The sequence below is a fragment of the Muscardinus avellanarius genome (assembly GCF_963383645.1).
Source record: "Muscardinus avellanarius genome assembly, chromosome: 3".
Classification (NCBI taxonomy): Eukaryota; Metazoa; Chordata; class Mammalia; order Rodentia; family Gliridae; genus Muscardinus; species Muscardinus avellanarius.
In genome coordinates, this window is record NC_137788.1 from 6,461,665 (window position 1) to 6,483,680 (window position 22,016).

General features: G+C 46.0%; 1 protein-coding gene across 1 annotated transcript in view; it reads right to left on the minus strand.

Moving 5' to 3' along the window:
* The window catches only part of RERE (arginine-glutamic acid dipeptide repeats), a gene marked incomplete at both ends in the record, with an annotated part of 256,264 nt that overhangs the window by 138,888 nt on the left and 95,360 nt on the right, over positions 1 to 22,016 (minus strand). Inside the window, one exon of the mRNA XM_080691726.1 lies at positions 12,950 to 13,054. Coding sequence (XP_080547852.1) covers positions 12,950 to 13,054 — 105 coding nt within the window. The remainder of the gene's footprint in view (positions 1 to 12,949; positions 13,055 to 22,016) is intronic.

Genomic DNA, 22,016 nt, shown 5'->3' on the forward strand with positions numbered 1-22,016 from the left:
CTTTCTAAATACTATTAGGATACCCCATGGCAGTGTCTCACTGCTGAGAGCTATTCTGTCTGCTTGAGTCTGGCTGCTTGGGGAGCACAGACCGCAGAGTCCCACACGGGTGTTCACTGGGGCTTCAACCACTGAGCAACCTCCTCAAGCGAGCCGTCTCCTCTTCATCTTCATCATCATGGAGACAGGATCTCGCCATGCTGCCAGGCTGGCCTGACGCTTGCCATCGTCCTGCCTCGGGCCTCCGAGCAGTTGAGAACACAGCTCAATTTCTCTGAGCCTTCCATTCCTCAGGAGCAAAGCCAAGTTCACCAGGCTACCTTGCGAGGTTGCTGCAGCAGTAAAGGTGGTCAGTGGAAATCACTGACCAGGGGACGGAGCTGACTCTGGCATCCACACCACACTACCTGCCTCTCCTCCCGCAGCACGGTCATGATCACCCATTAACCTTGTGCAATGCTTTCTTCCAGTGCCCACGAAGACAGTAGTGCACTGTTCTTAGCTCACTATTTCCAAGACGCCCCTGGCTCCCACTGAACAGAGTTGAGTGAACAAAGGACTCCGACAGTCTAAACTGTCCACTCCTCAGCACTGACAGCAACTAAGGCTTTGTGCAGAGTTAAGATAGTCAAGGCACTCATGACAGAAGGCTAGCTCGCCAAGCAAAATTAACCTGCACACGGCCTTGATCAACTGCCTAGTGGGAACAAATTCAGCCTTCTTTCAAAAGTGAAGACAAGAACATGGAATCAGTGAACTGGAAAGAATAAATGTTCAAAATTCGCACACAAATACAAAGGTCAACATAGGAACTAGCCTCAATCTGGAACCAAGATATTCTAAATGTTCTCTTTTGGCAGGTTCCCGAGAGGCCACAAATTCAGTCTTGGGGCTTGTTAGGATAAACCAAGGCCCGAGGAAACAAGGGTGCTCTGCGGGGATCTCACGGTAGGCTAATTACTGAAGGGGATCCCAGGCACACTCGCCCACAGGCTCCTGCTAAACGTGATACAGAGTCCAGGGCTGAGAGATGGACAGTGGCAGGGATAGAGCCGCTTACCCAGTAACAATGGTCCCTACACACAATAATGTGAGCAATCGCAGCAGAACTGGTTTTAAACCCTAACAGGCGAGGAAGGTCTTAAAGCACTGTGCGCCAGGCTCCGCTGCCCGCGCTCATCGTAGTCTCCACCATTCTGTAGCAACGGGCAGTGCGGGGGCAACGGCATGTAACTCGCCCTCTCTCGGGCTCCTCGGGCCTTCCCCTTACTCACTTGCTGCAAAGACAGAAACGAATTCAAGCCACAGCCTAACAAACCACATGCACAAAAACACCAAACTTCAGAAAAATGAACTTTAAGGATTTTTTTAAATCCCACCATGAATAAATATAATATGTAAAGCAGTAGTCTTTGAAAAGTAAGCTCATTTTCTGACGAAAGATGCTGCTTGGCTTCCTATGCACAAATCAAATTACAGCTGGGTGTGGTGGTGGGAGGCTGAAACAGGAGAATGGCAGCTTTGTGGCCAGCCTCTGCAACTTAGTGAGGCCCTCAGCTTTGTGGCCAGCCTCTGCAACTTAGCGAGGCCCTCCACAACTGAATGAGACTCTGTTTCAAAAATTAAAATTAAAAAAGGGCTGCGGGAGTAGCTCAGAAATAGAACACCCCTGGGTTCAATCTCTTCTGAGGGATGGCAGGAAGGAAGGAGGGAAAATAATAAACCTAAAAGGATCATCACCAGAAAAAAAGGGACTTTGGACCAAGAAAGCACATTTACAACACATGTCTAAAAGTCTCTTTGTTCCCGCTGGGAAGACTCTGAAATGCTATAAAAAGTATGACTACTCACACACATATACACACTTACAGTGGACAAAGCGCTAAGAGAAAAAATCTTACTAAATATTGCAAAATATGAAAGTAGAGCTTCTTTTAAAAACAAAAGTTCAATTAGTATAAAGAAAAAGATAAGCACAAAAAGAGTAAGAGAGCAGATCACTAAACACAGTGGCTAAACATCCTGGTCGCTAATTACTGCAGCTCCCAACATTGCCTTATTTGAACAGGCTGACCATAAACAATAAAGATGGGGCTGAGATACGCACGTCGCCAAGAGGCTGGAGACTTGGCCGTGAGATGATGGCGCGCCGTGGCAAGCACTCTCACACGGTTTCCAACTAATCAACAACTCTGAGGGATAGCTGTCTCCGTTGACCCAAGAGAAAACCGAGGTGCAGGTTAATGAAGCAGTCTGTCCAACGTCACTTAGTAAGTGGAATTTGGACTCTATCTGGCTCCAAATTTAGGCTTTTCTCTTACCCTATGCGCCGTTCACGAATGGCACTCACCTAGGCCAAAGACCCACTTTCCAGGCACACCAATGGGAACTGAGAACACGAGAACAGGCGTGACCCTGGCAGAAGCTTAAAGTCCACTGGGAGAGGATGAGAGCATCACAGACAGATGTTCAGTTAAAGAAGGTTCGTGGAGATGATCGCTAATTATCCCAGTCGAACACCTTACACTCCAGGTACCCCAGCGCACGCAACACAAGAACACTTTTTATCTTTCAGATTTGCTTAAACATATATTCAGCACACATACCTGCCCATATCAGAAGCTGCTTACTACAGATGACTACCGGCTATCTGGAGGCACCCATGAGGAGGGCCACATCATTTCAAACCCTCCTTCAGCAAGGATTCCCCGTCTTCTCCCCCACCTGCCATGTCTTAGTGTTAGAATGACCTCCCTTTGGGTAGAAAGGACAGCTTAGTTCAGGAAATGACCAAAAATTTAAATGGAAAAGGAAAAATGGATTTAGACTGGAAAAGGACAAGAAACGTAGAAGTGGAGAATCACCGACGTGGGAAAGCCAGGTGCTGGGCACGCCCACCCTCTACTCAGTTATCGCCACGCTAGGTAAGAGCTGAAGCAGTGCCGAGAAGCGGAGCGGAGCAGCGCTGCGTGACTAGGAACGAAGGGCCACACCCAGTGCACCCAGCCTTCCACTGAGAACGCAGAGCAGGGAAACTCTAGGCCACGCCCCCAATGCTAACTTCTAGTTAGACCCTACTGTAGGGCCGGGTTGGTGGGGCATGCCTCTTATCCCAGAACTTGGGAGGCGGAGACAGGAGGGTTTAGGGCCAGCCTCAGCAACTAGTGAGATCCTGTCTCAAAAGAACAAATCAAAGGGGGTGTGGCCCAATGGTGGAGGGCCCTTGGACTAAGTCCCCAACACCACTGCCACCCCAGAAAATAAACAGAACTACTATGGTGACATGAAGCTAAAATAGGATAACAAATTTCATGAACGTGTGTGTGCGTGCGTGTGTGTGTGCGCGTGCGCGCGCGTGTGTGTGTGTGGGGGGGGGGGGTCCTGGGGATGGAATCCAGGGGCATTTGACCTCCAAGCTACAGCCCCTGCCCTATTTTTTATTCTGTATTTTGAAACAGGGTCTCACTGAGTTGCAGAGGGCCTCACTAAGTAGCTGAGGCTGTCCTTGAACCGCGATCCTCCTGTCTCAGCCTCCCGAATGCTGGGATTGCAAGCGTGCGCCACCACGCCTGCTATTTCTATGTTCTTTGAAACATATGTCTCTTATATTCTCCCACATTCCCTGATGCTGTGAGGTGCCACCGGAAGGGAACAATAAACTAAAGTGAAAAATAACACATCTTTTAGTGTTCAACCTGCACAGGTCGCAGAGAGCCTCGCCAGTCAAGACGGTAACTTCCACGTGCCACTCCAGCACCGCCGCCGCCGCAGACAAGAGCCCTGAGACAGGTGGTGGGCGGTGAGCACACACGATCCCAAAGTATGGTCCCAGGACAAAAAATACAGACCAAATGCAAACCGTACAAAGACAGGTCTGGTGACTTGCCTTAATGAATGTGAAATGTAGAAAAAAATAAACCCTTAATCCCACAGAGCATCCACAGACCACAGCCAGTAAGTGCAAGCCTTCAGTAGCCAAACAGGCAGCGCCCAAGCAGCTGCAGGAGCACAGGCCTGCCCCGGCCTGGGCAGGCCATGGACACTGGGGAGCTGGCACAGAGCAGGACTGCTGGGAGTGTGGCCTCCTGCTCACACTGAGCTGCTGAGGGCGCAGGTAGTCTAGGAAGAGGGAGATCCCACCATGAGAAATTGGACCTCTGCCGGTGTACACACTGAGCCTTCTCCCAGCGCTGAAAAAGGTTGCCTTCCGCAGACCCCACAGGCATCACCTAGGAGATGCTACTGCGTGCAGTTCCTCCAGACTACAGAAAGCATGATTTTTTTCTTTTAAAAAAGAAAGGCACAGCCGGGCGTGGTGGCGCACGCTTGTAATTCCCGCGCTTGGGAGGCGGAGACAGGAGGATCGCGCAGGTTCGAAGCCAGCCACGCGCGCTGGCTTAGGAGACCCTGTTTCCAAATAAAAATATAAAAAATAGGTCTGAGAGTGTAGTCCAGAGATAGAAGGGCTTCCAGGAACCCCAGTACCACCAAAAAAAAAAAAAAAAAAGAAAAGAAAAGAAAAGAAAAAAAAAAGAAAGGCACAGCTGGGCGTGGTGGCGCACGCTTGTAATCCCTGCGCTTGGGAGGCTGAGACAGGAGGATCGCGCAGGTTCAAAGCCAGCCTCAGCTACTGAGGCTCTCAGAACTTAGTGAGACCCTGTTTCCAAATAAAATAGAAAATAGGTCTGGGAGTATATAGCCCAAGGTAGAAAGCCCCTGGGTTCCACCCCCAGTACCACAAAAAAAAAAAAAAAAACAAAAAAAAACAGGCAGGCAGGCAGGCACAGCTGGGTGTGGTGGCATACACTTGTAATCCCAGTACTTGGGAGGCTGAGACAGGAGGATCAAACAGGTTCGAAGCCAGCCTCAGCGACGTAGTAAGGCTCTCAGCAACTTAGGGAAACCCTGTTTCCAAAAAATATATAATTTAGCCTGGAAGCAGAAAGCCCCTGGGTTCCATTCCCATACAAGAAATAGAAAGAGAAAGAGAGAAAGAAAGATAGAAAGAAAGAAAGAAAGAAAGAAAGAAAGAAAGAAAAGAAGGAGGGAGTGAGGGAGGGAGGGAAGGAAAAGGAAAGGAAGGAAAGGGCAAATGAGGCTTCTAAATTGAGTAAATGAGACAATTCCCCAAAGCAACCTGATATAGGAACAAGTGAAAACCTACCCCAAACTTCCAAGCAGAATGTTCAAACAAATAGGATCACAATGAGGAGAGCCCTCATGTGAGCAGAAAGACAGATACAGCCACAGTGGTCAATGCAACAGCCCTGATTAGTCAGTCCTCTGTATCTCTTTAGTCACAGACCCACAATGGAACCTGCAAGAACACAGATTAGCTGGGAGTGGTAGAGCACATACGTGATCCCAGTCCTTGGGAGGCTGAGACAGGAGAAATGCAGGTTTGAGGACGGCCTCACCGATGAGGTGAGGATCTCAGCAACCGAATCAGACCCAGTTTCGAAACAAAAAGTAACCTGAACGTTAACATTTTCCACCAACAGCAGGGGCTTCTCTTGACAAGGGGCGAGGCGAGGCCACAGTCGTGTTGTACAACTAAGGGCTTACAGACATACTTTCTCCTTTGAATGCACAGTGACTGTCCCCCTTGGCTAGGAAGATTTCTCAGTCTTCTCTATCTCCCACTTCACAAATGCACCAAACTTAGGTGTAATTTCAAAAACTTCCCAAGCCCTATCAGAAGAAACAGGGCAGAGGTGGCAAGGATGACCGGGTGAGCTTTGCTGACTAAGAACTGAACTTACGCCAGGCGTGGCGGCGCACGCCTGTCATCCCAGCATTCGGGAGGCTGAGACAGGAGGATCGCGGTTCGCGGACAGCCTCAGCTACTTAGTGAGGCCCTCTGCAACTCAGTGAGACCTGGTTTCAAACTAAAGAATCAAAATAGGGCAGAGGGTGTAGCTCAGAGAAGAAGAATTCAACTTATCCTGTTGGCTCCCTACGTGAACCCTGAGGGGACAAAAAGGCGGGTGTCGGCCGTCCAGCTGTGGGCGCCGCGCAGGCCTGGCTGACTTAGCTGCTGTAGAGTCCCAGGTCACACCACAAAATACACATGCGCAATAAATGCTATCGGATTCTAACCTGAACGTACAGAAAGAAAGGAACAAAACGCGTGGGACCTCAACTTCTAACACATCTGAGTATCCACTGCGGAAACAACTACCAAAAGACCTTCCTAGGCCCAAAGGAAGGGTCGCTTCCTTCTGAACAGACACCGGACCCCTCATGTGCCACGACCTTTCACTTTTTAAAATGTCCACTTTAGGTGATGTCATTACAGCCACAATTCCTGACAAATCCCTGCATGTGTCAGATTTCAGAAAAGGATCACGAGAATTATAATTTGCTCCGGCACACAGGCTCTCAATCAAAACAAGTTCCACCCACCTTCAAAGCAACCAATAGCTGCCCACCTACCACCTTCCTAAACATCCAGCGAGCTGCTCGGGCCCGGCAGTCGCAGAGGCCTGCAGCTCTGCCTGGCGCGTCTCAGGACACCGGCAGGACGGAGGGAAGAGGTGCGGAGGAAGGGAGGACGCTGCGCGTCTGCATCAGCTTGCTGCGGCTCTGCCTTGCCGCTCGCAGCACCGCCTCCGTGGCCAGGCAGGGCGAAGCCACGGCTCCCAGGAACGTGCACCGTGAATGACGGAATGATTCACAAACATCCTGAGCGAGAGGAGTGGCGGCCACTGCTCCAGTGAGGCAGGGGCGGCAGCCTACCTGCAGGGGCTGAATGGGCCATCCATGACTGACACGGGCTCTGCTGAGTCTGGCTGGCTCCCCACACCTCTACTTACTGCTAAAACTCTGCCCTTTCTACTCTAACTAGTCAAAATGGAGGCACATGCAGTCTGAGAGACCTCACAGAGCTTGCACTGAGCTTGTGCTATGACCTAAGCCTTCACGCAGAACGCAGAAACTTCCCTCACACCGACAGGACTGAGCATGTGCTGTGACCCTCCCGCATCCACACACCGTCTCTCCACAACGCAATCAATCTCAAGCCTGCTGTTTCCGTAAATAAAGCCCAGCCAACAGACTGCAGCTTCTCCCCGCACACCAAGCTAGTGTGCAGGGAAGTGGGGCCTCCGGAAGGGGATCCCAGACAGCCAACGCAGGGAACTCAGCACGCCGCACCAGGCAGCGGCTGCAGCTCTGCCCTGCTCAAGGCAGCAGCAAGGTTTGGTCTATTTTATTCTAAGGACATGGTGGCTTTAAATAGCAAGAAAGAATAGAAACAAAGACACAGGTATGAGGGCTTTGCTGAAGATTAATCAGCAAAAATATTGCAGCACATTTAAAACCATAGTAGTTGATGGATTCATTTCGAGTCACCCCCCCCCCTATGCCATTTTGGTATGGGGCTGTATTTCTATTTTCTGTATGTCTGTCTTTCTAATAAACTTCTTTAAATCTTCAAAAAAATAAAATAAAGATAAAACCATAGTAGTAGCTACTAAGAGAAGCAATTCCTGACATTTATTTTTATTTTATTTATTGTGTGTGTGTGGTACTGGAGATGGAACCCAGGGCCTTCTACCTCCGGGCTACACTCCCAGACCTATTTTATATTTTTATTTGGAAACAGGGTCTCCTAAGCCAGCTGAGGCTGGCTTCCACCTGCGCGATCCTCCCGTCTCAGCCTCCCAAGCGCGGGGATGACAAGCGTGCGCCACCACATCCGGCCTGACATTTCTTTTTATAAAACCTTAAACACCTGAAAACAACCAAACACATGAGGTAAAGCCTACAGAGTATGTAAGAGTAGCATAAGAAGGTAACTGAAGAGGTCAGTATTCTATTCAAGAGCACACTCCTCCTTACAGAAGCTCCAAAATCTCAAAATAAATCCAAGCATTTCCTAAAGTCACACAGCTCAATCAGGTCTACCTTGAACGGTGTCCTTCTAGCAGTAACGGGCAGGAAGGCTCGAGAGCCATTGTCACAAGACACCCAGGCACTCCTAATGCAGACTGGAGGGCAGGTCTCTACGGCATTATTCCTAAAGCCAGTGGGTGTGGGCATACGCCTGTCAGAGCAGTACTGGGGAGGCTGAGGTGGGAGGGTCTCAGACAGGGGGGTCGCCTAAGCAACTGCATGAGACCCTCAGCAACCTGGTTAGACTTTGTTTCAAAACAAAAAATTAAAAAAATTAAAAGGGCTAGAGGTAAAAGCCCCTGCGTTCAATCCTGAATATCACTAAACAAAAATAATGAATACTTTACTGGGCTATAAAAAGCAGAGTTGATATGTGCAATATAGTTTTTTAAATCACAGTTAATTCTTTTTTTTTTTTTTTAATTTGGAAACAGGCTCTCTTAAGCCAGCGCGGCTGGCTTCGAACCTGCACGTCCTCCTGTCTCCACCTCCGAAGCGCGGGGGTGACAAGCGTGCGCCCCCAGGCCTGGCTCATAGTTACTTCTGAGATTATGAAGAAGCAACCAAAAAATTCTAGCTTTGAAAAGTTACGAGCAGATTAGCTTTGAACATCTTTTAAATGTGGAAACGTAAGCGAGGCGTTTCCTGCCCTGCCACAGACACGAAGGTGAAGCAGCAGACGGGACGAGGCAGGTGCCGTGGGGGGGACGGAGCGGGGAGAGGACAGTGGCAAGGTGCTGGACAATCGAAACACAACACAGCCGACCCACCTGAACCCAACCGAGGCCGCTGGAATGTTGGTCAAATGCGCCTGAGGTCTGAGTGGCTTTATCTATTAGGACCTCTGAGCTGAAATTTACCAAGTTTTTAGCACACTTTGAGTCAGACTTTTCACACAAAATGAGAACACAATGACATTACTTTGCAGAGCAGGTTGACTACAGAAGTAAATTTGGGGTGAATCTTGTACATAATAAGCAAAACTGAACACTCTCTGAATGCAGACATGTTAAAGCGACCTCTGCCGGCAGAGCCTGATGAACTAGCGTGTCAAAGCTGGCCGCTCTTGCCATGAGGCTCCTTCATCCCTCAGCCCTTGTCATTTACACCCGACTTAGGCGAAAACACCTGCACCCCCCAATTTCTGCCTAATTAAGTTTTGTTCCTAAAATAACATGGATCTTTTATTTTGAAACAGGGTCTCACTAGGTTGCTGAGGAGCTCGCTAAAGTTGTTGAGCTGGCCTCGAACCTGCGCTCCTCCTGTCTCAGCCTCCCACGCACTGAGATTACATTTATGTACCACCACACCCAGCCTTATTTCTAATAATACCAGCAGACCAAAAGTTCAGAAACCCAGGTCTCTGACAAGACACAGCACTCAGAAATGTAAAGATAAGGTCAAGGGAAAAATAAAAAGACAACAAACTAAACTTTGAATGATCAATACAAGTACATGAAAAGCCCTTTTCAAGCTTTCAGTGCTTAACAAAATCCTGAATAAATTATGGGAATTTACCTAAACAAGTTTTAACTACTATGAGAAAGTCTGAGAACTAATTTCATCAAAGTAACTGCTCTCAACTGCTTACTTGGTGTCACTATCTAAGGGAAGGCATGGTCATGAGTCTGAAGCCACGGAATCCCAACCCTCGCTCTTCCTCGTGGTCTTACGGATGCGTAGGCCGGCTCCCAGGATCACATGCAAGTACAAAGGCAGTCTGAGGGTCCTCCCCACGCTAAGTCGGGTTTACCTGAAGACTCAGCTCCAGCTGGTGACAGCCCGTTCCACTCAGTAACAGGGGAGCTTACGGGAGCCAGCACACCTCACAGCTCCCGCCCTTCCAGGCTGGAGACCAGGGCAGCACCCACACTAACTCCACAAGATGAGGAGCCCGGGCGCCCTCAGACTCGGCTGGGTGTCAGGGAGAGGGAGTTAAGGGTCTTCTTATGTTATGTTGCACTAAATCAAAGTCATACTGTTGCGATCATACAAGCAGTATGTCAACTGTACACCCAACCTTGAACTTGAAAGGGAGAGAGAAAGTGGTGTCAGGCAAGAGAGCAAGCCAAGACAGTGGCCCGGCTCGGCCAGCGCCCGTTCCTGTAAGGCTCCACCTGAGACAACAGGCAAGTGTGAGAACAGCCGCAAGCTCTGCTCCTGTACAAGCACTCGGACCCTGCGTAGCCCCATTCAATCCAGACACGCCAAGCACAGCACTACGTAGGGAACGCAAACACAAAAGTGAACAATGACTAGAGAGTTCAGACGCTGAGCGCTTCCGGATGCAGATGTATGCAACATGCTATTAGCAGGGCTTGCGTGGACACACACACACACAAAGCGTACGCTTTACCGGAGACTCAACTTGGGCATTCTACTTCCGAGCTACACTCCCAGACCTTCTGTTTTTGGTGGGTGTGTGTGTGTGTGTGCACGCGCGCGTGTAACTGGGTATGGAACCCAGGGGCATTCTACTTCTGAGATACACACCCAGCCCAATTTTTTAATTCTTTATTTTGTTCGCGAACCCCGGGTTCTCCTGTCTCAGCCTCCCCAATGCTGGGATTACAAGCGTGCACCGCCATGCCTGGCTTCCTTCTTTTTTTGAAACAGGGTCTAAGTTGCAGAACACCTACTTAGTAGCTGCAGCTGGCCAGAAACCTGCGATCCTCCTGTCTCAGCCTCCCAAGCAGTGGGATCACAAGCACAGGCCACCACGCCTGGTTATTTGGGTTCTTTTTGTCAACAGAGATAAACAATATCCTTCTAAGGCAAAACTGAAAGGACAGAGAAACATATCTTCCATCTCATGCTTCTTCACCAAGGAACAGTCAGCCTTCCTTACACAAGTACGGTCGGACTCAGATTTCACCTTGGTTCTAAGTCCCTAGTCCACTATAACCCCCTGCAATCTTTTATTATGTCACCCCCCACATGCAATGTATATACATATGTATGTATGTATGTATGTATGTATGTATGTACATGTGTATATATGCCCAACAGTGTTCTATGTAGTCTTATACAACCACAACAAAATATGTTTCCTTTAAATTAAGCCTGGACCAAGTGTCCTAAGACCACTCTAAATTTTATATATGGCTTTCAGGGTCTTCTAGAAGAAAAGTTTTAATGAAAACAAAATGAGAGTTGGGGTATAACTTGGAGACAGATCATTTGCCTTGCATGCATGATCCCCAGCAACACACACACACACACACACACACACACACACACACTCAGAAGCACTGCTTTGCCTGTCAACAAAACACAATGAAAAACAAGACAAGAACCTGAATGCCTCTCTACCTTATGGAGTTCAGTTATATACTGTTTCTCATAAGTCATTCAACAAAACTAGACGTACAACTAAAACTAGTAAAACAGCCGGGCGTGGTGGCGCACGCTTGTAATCCCCGCGCTTAGGAGGCTGAGACAGGAGGATCGCACAGGTTCGAAGCCAGCCTCAGCTACTTAGTGAGGCTCTCAGCAACTTAGTGAAGCCCTGTTTCCAAATTAAGTATAGAACAGGTCTGTGAGTATAGCCTGGAGGTAGAAAACCCCCTGGGTTCCACCCCCAGTACCACAATCAATCAATAAAGTAAAAAATAAATGTTTGTTAGGAACCTAAGAAAATTTAAGAGAAAAGCTATTTTAATAAATTCACTGATACAATCTAACTTGTATAACATGACAAAATTTATCTCATCAACATCATATGAATAATGTAATACCCAAGTCCTTTGTATCTCCATTTAAGTACTACTAGAGACCACATCTTTATCATTAGAACAACACTCATTTTGCAATTATACCTAATAGTAATAAAGCATAATTTCTGTAGTGGATGTTCAGTACATAAATTACTTCTCTCCTGATAACACTCCCTTTTCCCTGTACTGCAAGGGACTGAACCCAGGCCCTTGCACATGCTAGGCAAGCACTTTGCCACTGACCTACATCCCCGTCCCTTTTATTTATTTTGAGACAGGGTCTCACTAAGTTGTCTAGGCTGGCCTTGAATTTGCAATCCTCTTGCTTCAGTCTCCCCAAGGCTGGGATTATAGTACTGTGCCACTGTGCCCAGCTCTATTTTTAAAATACTTACTATGTAGTCACATGACTGATCCAGTGTAAATGTGGAAACATACACTCTTACAGAAATTCTCCAATATGCTATATTAAAATAGGGTCTATTGTAGACATAAACCAAGTATTGTTTCTATAAAATTATTTTGACCCTAGTGGTTTTCATTTAAATAATAACAGTAATTCTAAACTGTTTGATGGGCTGTACCAAGATGGCTCAGAACAGAAAGTAGTCTTAAGTAGTCTTAACTCAAGTCTACCACTTAGTAGTCTTACTCAAGATATCTGAGCGTCTTGGTGTTTTATTACCCAGGATGAACAAAACAAATGCATTGTCAAACTTTCCAAAACTACCTACTTTTCTTCAAAATGGCACCAGGGAAACCTTGACAAAATATGCCTTAGGAAAATAATCTACCAACTTTTAGTAGGTTTAAAGTGCAGATCAATTAAATTTTTTATCCTATCCTCTCTACATATAATTTTTTTTTTAACTTTTTCTTTCCTTAACAAGAGTAAAAAGCAAACAACAACCTGATTTGGGTGCCCAAAGCACACTCTTGTTAACAGAGGTCTCCTTAAGTTTTGTTTTGTTTTTTGGTAGTAATGGAGATTGAACCCAGGGACATTCCACCACTCAGCTACAGTCCAGCCCTATTTTATTTCATTTTAAAAGAGGGTCTCACTAAGTTGCTGAGGCTGGCTGTCTATCTGCGATCCTTCTAATTACTAGGATTACAGCCTCGCACCAGCATGCCCCGCTTCCTGGCTCACTTTGAATTCTCAGTCATTGGGGAAGCAACTCCCCATAACACCCAACTACTACAGTTTTGAAGCTCTTTTTTTCTCGTACCTCACGTTTATGTCGAGGTGCATAAACACATACACGCATGCGCACACAGACACACACACAGTGAGAAGAGGAAAAGGCTCTCACTGGGTGGGCAGACGACTCACTCACCTCGTCTCGGGGTTGTAGCCCAATATGTAGAAGAATGAGTCCACTCTGGCTTTAAATTCTCTAGCAGCAAATATGTCAGAAAAATGGGAGATGTTACACTTCCCTCTGGAGGGTAAAAAGACAAAAAACACATTAGTAATAACCTCGATTGCTTTGCAAACAAATACTACTGGAAGGGTGGGGGCACATGACTAGGCCGGGGTACATGGAGTAAGGCGACACATTTCAATGATTACCAATTCCATTTTTTGTTTTATGACTTTTTCAATATACAGCTTCGTAACTCAAGTGCTTTTACTTTACCATTTTGGTAATAAAAATTAATTAAATCACAAAGAGAAGTTGAAGGCAAGAGTATGATAAAGGGAAATAAGCAAATTAAAGCGGGAGGCTAAAACCGTAGAGAAAACATTTAGTAAAAATTTAGTTTAAAACCTTCCTAGCCGGGCGTGGTGGCGCACGCTTGTAATCCCCGCACTTCGGAGGCGGAGACAGGAGGATCGCGCAGGTTCGAAGCCAGCCGCGCGCGCTGGCTTAGGAGACCCTGTTTCTAAATAAAAATGTAAAAATAGGTCTGGGAGTGTAGCCCAGAGGTAGAAGGGCTTCCAGGAACCCCAGTACCACCAAAAATAAAATAAAATAAAATAAAATAAAACCTTCCTAAACCATCAAAGTAAAATGGCCTTTTCTTCCAGCTGCATGGTAAACTGCTAAAGCTAAAATAGATAATAGTTGGTATTTCTTTGGAATATAACTTCTGGCCAATAAATATTTTTCTTCTCCTTTAACATGTAAGAAATACACTTACTTGGACATTAAAACCTAGAGAAATTTTCAACTATTTCCATAAAGATGGTGTCCAATATACAAACAAACTGTCCCCAAATTCCGAGGTGACATTGAGTAACTGCAAGCTGGAATCACTTTCCCATAGAGATGCTGCAGTCGAGAGCAGAAAGATGTCTAGGTTTGAGGACCAACAAGGTAAAGCAACACGCCTTCCAGCAAGCTCCCCTCCCTCCCATGCTCACGAGGCAGCGCTGGGGTCCTGGGGAAGCCAAAGGCGGCACTGCAGTTCGGTGCAGCAGGAGGACCAGGAGCTCCCGCTGCGCGCCCACAGCGCCCACAGCTCCCTCCTGCCTTGTGATTCTGCGTGTGAACAACACAAACACCAGCTAATGGCCAGTGTCAGAGAGAAACTGACGAGGGACATGTGCATCCATGCATGCACTCCTGCTGAGGACTTAGAAAACAAGTGTCCCTTCCTTCAAGGTTTTTTTTTTTTTTTTTTGGTGGTGCTGGGGTTCCTGGAAGCCCTTCTACCTCTGGGCTACACTCCCAAACCTATTTTTACATTTTTTATTTGGAAACAGGGTCTCCTAAGCCAGCGCGCGCGGCTGGCTTCGAACCTGCGCGATCCTCCTGTCTCTGCCTCCCAAGCGCGGGGATTACAAGCGTGCGCCACCGCGCCCGGCTTGTGTCCCTTCCTTCAAGGACTAATGTAACTACCACTAAAACTTCACTTAATGGGTAGGCAAAGGCTAAGATTAGCTCACAACGTTCTCCATTTATAAAACTAAACAATAATGTCTACTTATATTAGAATCCCTTTGGAAACTACGAAAGAGAATGAATCAGGACTACTAAGAACTTAAAACTTGCCAGGCATGATGGTGCTCTCCCAGCATTCGGGAGGCTGAGACAGGAGGACCGGGGTTCGCGGCCAGCCTTGGCTACTTAGTGAGGCCCTCTGCAACTCAGTGAGACCCTGTTTCAAAATAAAGAATATAAAATAGGGCTGGGGGTGTAGCTCAGAGGTAGAATGCTCCTGGGTTCCATCCCTAGTACTGGGGGGGAAAAAAAAAAAAAAACTTGGGACTTGACCGACACAAACTGGAAGAACTGAATTTAAATTTTCTTTAATCTTGGCCGGGCGTGGTGGCGCACACTTGTGGTCCCAGAGCTTGACAGGCTGAGACAGGAGGATCGCACAGGTTCGAAGCCAGCCTCAGCTACTTAGTGAGGCTCTCAGAAGTTTTACCAGAAATACTATGCACGCCTACTACTAGAAAATATCAAGAATCAATTCAAAGAAAATGCAGACAAGGCATTCACTCCCCAGGCCCACGACCTACTGCTCTAGAATTTTACTGAAAGAAGCGTCTGGAAAAGAACACACAAGTAAGACCATTCCGGCCAGGAGCTCCCTTTGAAACGAACTGCCCAGGGGACTCTTAGGAGGATGCCAGAGCGACCCGCCAGACACAAAGCCCGTGAGACCCCACGCGCTTTGCCACTTGTAGTAGGTTACTGCGACCGCTGCACATCCCAAGACACTGACGCTTTGTTATGATTATTTGACATGTTATCCTTAAATTATTTTATTACTTAAAAGTATAGAAAACATAGATATTACTATTCCTATCTAACTGACAAAGGACCTTAACAGAGGGAGTCTTCTTGTAGTCCTGGACATACAGAAGCCCAAAAGAAACTTATGAAGAGGTTTGCCAGCAGGCACAGAATGTTTATACTAGCTTTTTTGAATTAAAGCTATTATCACTCTTACTTGTCAAAGAAAACAAAGAAATAAAAGACTTTGAGAGAATCACTACCTTGTCTATTCTTAGCCATGGGATTTTATTTATTTATTTATTTATTTATTTATTTATTTATTTGTGGCACTAGGGGTGGAACCAGGGTCTTTCTACCTCCGGGCTACACTCCCAGACCTATTTTATATTTTATTTGGAAACAGGGTCTCACTAAGTCGCTGAGAGCCTCACTCAGTAGCTGAGGCTGGCTTCGAACCTGCGCGATCCTCCTGTCTCAGCCTCCCAATCGCGAGGATCACAAGCGTGCGCCACCACGCCCGGCTCAGCCATGGGATTAATGATAAGTATAGAAAAAATTCTGAATGTATTTGCACACTTTATTTTTCAGTTTCTACTGCCTTTCTGTGGGCTATCTGAACTTTTTATTAGAATCCTATCTTGATTTATATTTAGTGTTTTTTTGTTTTGTTTTGTTTGTGGTACTGGGGATTAAGCCCAGGGTTTTGTACTTCCAAGCTACAGCCTCAGCCCACTTTTCTACTCTTTATTCTTTATTCTTTATTGTTGCTAGGTTGCTGAGAGTCTTGCTAAATAGCTTGGAGGCTGGCCTTGAACCTGTGACCCTCCTGTCTTGGCCCCCAGTACTGGGAGTACTGGGATCGCAGGTCTGTGCCACCACGCCCAGCTCTGTTTAGTGTTTTCAGCATACCACTTTGTGAATTTTTCTTAGTGTTGCTCTGAATGTAACATAAATTCTCACGCTGCTGTCGACACTTTCTTAGTTCTTAAGTGAAGAAATTCTACTTTCACTTGGGTCCCTCTGTCATCTGACTTTTTGTGTGTGTATGTGGTACTGGGGGTGGAACTCCGAGGCTTTCTACCTCTGGGCTATCCTCCCAGACCTATTTTATATTTTATTTGGAAACAGGGTCTCACTAAGTTGCTGAGAGCCTCACTCAGTAGCTGAGGCTGGCTTTGAGCCTGTGTGATCCTCCTGTCTCCACCTCCCAAGCGCGGGGATTACAAGCGGGCACTACCACACCCGGCAATATTTTTTATTTTTATTGATGTCTTTATAGTATAAATATTTTTTCTCTGATCATTTCTTTAGAAGTAGGCCAAGAATTCTGATATACGGTGTCGTTATTGTCTTTTTTTAAACTTCTTTAATTCAGTTTGTATTTTTGCCTGCACCCAGGTGCTATTTAACACAAAGTTTTTAATTTCCAAGGGAAAGGCCTTGTATTCTTTGTTTTTCACAGTAAACTAACTATAGGCTCGTTGCAGTATAATCAGATATCTTCTCTATGATCTAATGTCGGATCAATTTTTAATGTGCTAAAGAAAAACGTACATTCTCTATTATTACTAGTACAGAATTTGCTGGATGTGGTGGTACACAAGTGTGATCCCAGTGTTTGGGAGGCTGAGGCAGGAGAATCGCAGTTCACACCAGCCTCAGATAGTTAGTGAGGCCCTCCATGGCTTAGTGAGACCTAGGCCTGGCCCAACAATGTTTTTAAATTAAGTGGTACTGGGACACTTGGGTGGAATTCCTCTTTAACCATGTTACAGGACAGGACGTTCTAACTGTGACTCAGAATCCAGGGGAATTTATAAGAGAAAAGACTAATTAGTGTGATTATATAAAAAAATAAAAAATGAATCTAAGCCGGGCATGGTGGCCACACTTGTCATCCCCGCGCTCGCGGAGACAGGAGGATCATGCAGGTTCAAAGCCAGCCGCGCTGGCTTAAGAGACCCTGTTTCCAAATAAAAATATAAAAATAGGTCTGGGAGTGTAGCCTGGAGGTAGAAAGGCTTCCAGGAACCCCAGGACCACCTAATTAATTAATTAATTAATTAATCAATTAAAGCGGAGTGCTTGGGAGGCTGAGACAGGAGGATTGTGCAGGTTTGAAGCCAGCCTCAGCTACTGAGTGAGGCTCTCAGCAACTTAGTGAGACCCTGTTTCCAAATAAACTATAAAATAGATCTGGGAGCATAGTCCGGAGATAGAAAAGCCCCTGGTTCCACCTCCAGTAATACAATAAATAAATAAATAAATAATTTAAAAATTAAAAGAATAAATTTGCATTAAAAAAAAAACTCTAAACAAACCCAGGCCTAGTGGAACACTCTTGTAATCCCAGCATTCGGGAGGCTGCGACCTGAGGGTCTTGGTTGCAGATAGCTACTTAGCAAGACCCTTCACAACTCAGTGAGACCCTGTTTCAAAAATAAAAAGACTAAAAAATAGGGCTGGAGGTGTAGCTCAGAGGAAGAATGTCCCTGGGTTCCATCCCAAGTACTGCAAAAAAAAAAAAAAAAACACTAAACAAAAGCAAAAGAAAACCAGTACAAGTGAGAGAAAATATTGCCTTATACACAACATGTATGACAGATGTATAAAATACTTTATAAAAGTGAAAGACAAACACACACACACACACACACACACACACACACACAAAAGTGAACGGCAAAGAAGCCGGGATGATGGCACACGCTTGTAATTCCAGTGTCTAGGAGGCTGAGATGGGAGGATTGTGGTTTGCAAAAAGCCTCAGCTACTTAGTGAGGTTTTTTTTTTAATTAAAGAATAAAAACTAGGGCTGGGGTATAGCTAGGAGGTAGAACGCCCCTGGGTTCCATCCCCAGTACCATACACACACGCAAAAGTGAAAGACAAAAGCCCAACAAAAAAAGCTAAGCCCACACAATTCATCAAGTATTTTACCAACATAAATGATGCTCAAACTCACTCACTATGAAATAAAACAATACTCAGGAACCACTTCTAACCTGTCAGGCTGGTAAAAGAAATTCTTTTCAACAAGACAGTATTGTTAGGTAAACAAGCCGCCTCATGCATTATCAGAGGACATGCAGATTGGTACATAAATTCTAGAGGAAAATGTGGTAATCAACAAATCACATTTACACTCACCTTTCAACCCAAATCCTACTCCTATACCTATACTCTGAAGTTATACACACCCAACAGTAAGAAAATTCACATGTACAAAGATATTTACCAAAACATTGTTTACAATTACAAAATCCTAAAAACCACTTAAGTACCCATACGCAGGAGACCCACTGAGTAAAGCACAGATATTTACATAATGGGCTCTGCACAGCTCCAAGGGCATGGGGACAGCTCTGTGAACTGATGTGAACAACTTCCACAACACACCGCCAAGTGAGCAACGCGAAGCGCAAGAAGCATCAGTGGTGTCCTGCCCTCAGCTAGGAAAGCACACGCTGTTTGTTTGTTTGTTTGTTTGTTTGTTTGTTTGTTTCGGTACTTGGGATGGAACCCAGCAGCATTCTACCTCTGAGCTATAACCCCAGCCCCATTTTTTATTCTTTATTTTGAAACAGGGTCTAAGTTGTGTAGGGCCTCACTACCCTGTCTCAGCCTCCCAAGTACTGGGATTACACATGTTCACCACCACACCGGACTTTTTAGTCCTTATTTTGAAACAGAGTCTCATTGAGTTGCAAAGATCCTCCATAAGTATCTAGGCTGTCCTTAAACTGTGATCCTCCTGTCTCAGCCTCTCAAATGGTGGGATTACAAGTGTGTGCCACCACGCCCATCAGCAGGGATTATTTTAAAAGACAAACATGCATTTGCTCATTTGTAAAAAGAAAATGCAGACAAAATAAGCCAATAAGTAAATCAGTTGCTGCCATAGTTAGAACTCTGAATGTTCCAAAGGTCCAGGTGTGAAAGGCTTGGCGCCCGGATGGCACTACTGTTAAGTAGTGGAAGCTTGGAAGGAACCCCGGCCTAGGGAAGGCCGGGAGGCGGTGGGGAAGCCCTTCTTGGCACAGTGGGACTCTGCCCTTTTCTGTCTTCAGGCCAAAGGTAAACCATGTGATTCTGTTATGCTTTCCACAGACCTGAGCAACTGGGCCAACCAAACATAAAGTAGAATCTCCAAAACCATGAACTAAGAAAAAGCTTTTCTCTTGATAAAGTCACTGTTTTGAGAATTTTGTTACAGTAACAGAAAGATAACTAACACAGTTACCCATAGCAGGAAGAGAAGAAAGAGAAGAAATGAAGACTGGAACATAGCAGCAAGAGGCAACATCTATTTTATTTTATCTCTGACCCTTAGAACCACGGTAATGGTCCACACGTGCTGGTATAAGAAAATTGCTTTGGTATTAATTTCCAAAATGTAAAAGAGACAGTGAGAGCCTGGGTGCTGCGCACACACTCAGGCAGAAAGGGGTGAAGCCTCAGAATCAACCGACGCCTTTATCCCTAAAAACAGAGAGGCCATCCGTGCCTCTGTTTACCTCCTCTCCTCTGTGACCTGGCCTGGGTGTAGGAAAGGTAAGCTCTGTGTGCTACTAAAGCAGCCATCGTTGATGAGCAGCCAGTACTGCCCAATACAACAGAGGCGAAGGCCAGGTAGATTCTTGACCCCTGTACATAGTAAGTGCACTGTCCAGAAGCAAAGAGGTGCCACTTGGCCAAAAAATAAGATACTAGCTGATAAGAAAATACCAGTACAAAATCTATTTAAAGGCTGAGGCCCCACAAAGGGTAGCACACGGGCCAGCACGAGACTTTTCCCTTCTCTATTTCCTACTGATTTTGTAATAAAGATTTGTTAAAGTTGCACCTCGTTGCCTACTAGTTTTAATTTTTCTACTCAACAAACTTTAGTTGAATAAGAAAACAAGCCCTTGGCACCATGTAAGCCGTAGCACACACACTCACAAACTCATAACCAGTCCCAATCAACCCAGAGGAGCCCAAACTGGGGTATTCCTACCCAGGAAGACTAACTACACCGCAAATGAACACAAGCACACCTGAGCATGTGTAAACAGCTGGGAACTGTACCTTGCCTATGTAAGGCTAAAAACACAAGCTGAGGCAATAAATATGTTTCTCACAGGGAAATGAGTTAAAGTCTGAAACTTAAGTTCTATTTGTGCTAGAATTAAACAAAAGAAAGGAAGTATATTTTAAGCAATAAGAATCGAGTTTCTCACTGTTGCAGAGAAGTTACAAATAAAAAAAAGTGGAAACAAGAAATGCACCCCGCGGTGGGGGCCGCAGTGGGGCTCGCAGTGGGCCGGGCCACTGACCAGGCAGCCGTGAAGGCCGCCGTCCTCGCTGTCCACCAGGAGGCGGGGGCAGCAGCGCCAGGGGCAGCGGCGAGATCTTGGTTTCTAAACTCTCTGCACTGACAGAACCCTGGAGAGCGTCCAACTCCAGCACGCGGCTGAGAGAATATGAAACGAGTCTAGAACATACTATGAAGCCGGGAAATAAGTGCTCACAAACCCCTGGGGGCGTGCTGAAAGAACGTGGGCCGTCTAAAGTGATTCCCCATGGTCAGAGCTGGGGTAATTTAATCACCAAAACAACGAGAATATTAAAGTAAAACCAACAAAATAAAATAAATATTTTTCGAGCTCTTGCTGATATTAATATCTGCTTAAATTAATCGGTGGAGGAAAAGGGAGAGCTCTTTCCGACAGAATTCCAATTAATACACAGTGGAAAAGACAGAAAATAGAAAAGTGCTAATAGTCCAGAACAATACTATAAACAGTCTCATAGGAAATCCACTGATAACACAGAAACCCATGGATAAGCTTAAGGAAAGAAATGAGCTGCAAAGTCTTAAAATAGCTCCCCACATACATGACGCACAAGGGAAAAGCCACTGTGCATGCAGAAGCCACGTGAGTCAAGTGGCGAGGCCCATGGCACCAGTAATTAGACAAACCAACCTCAGGAAGCCTGTGACATGATGACTTACACACTTAGGTCTGTGGTTTTCTTGCCCAAAATGTGGAGTTCAGCAGAACTGTGTGAAAACACCAGGCGACACCAAACTGAGGAATATTTAGTGAAAAAAGTGATCGATACTGTTTCATTAAAAAAGGTTATGCCTTGACACCCAAGGACAGACTGGGAGCACAACAGACCAAAGGACACAGGAGAAGCTGACTATAACCCAAGACCCCAAATATGACCTGCGATCTGCAACAATGAAAAAGATGTATGGAAGCGCTAGAGAACCCTTAGCTCCTGGCACCGTATCAACATTGACTTCCTGGGTGTGGTGACCGCCGCAGTTATGGACAATGTTCACACTGCGGGAGGCTGAGGGAGAGGGCCCAAATAAGTTCTTCAGTGACTATAAAGCATTCAAGTGCAGGAAGATTATCTTAATAGGCATTCCAACCACTTGATAGTCAACTCTTATGTACTAGTAGAATACAGTAATAAATAAAGGAGTTGGCAGGTTATAGTGTCTAGTAAAATGTACCTGGGTTCAATCACCAGGACCAAAACAAGGAATCTGCCGGGCGTGGTGGCGCACGCTTGAAATCCCCGCGCTTGGGAGGCGGAGACAGGAGGATCACGGGTTCAAAGCCAGCCTTAGCAACTCAGCAAGGCTCTCGGCAACCTACTGTTTCCAAATAAGAGATCAAACCAAGCTGGGGGTATAGTTTGGAGGTAGAATGCC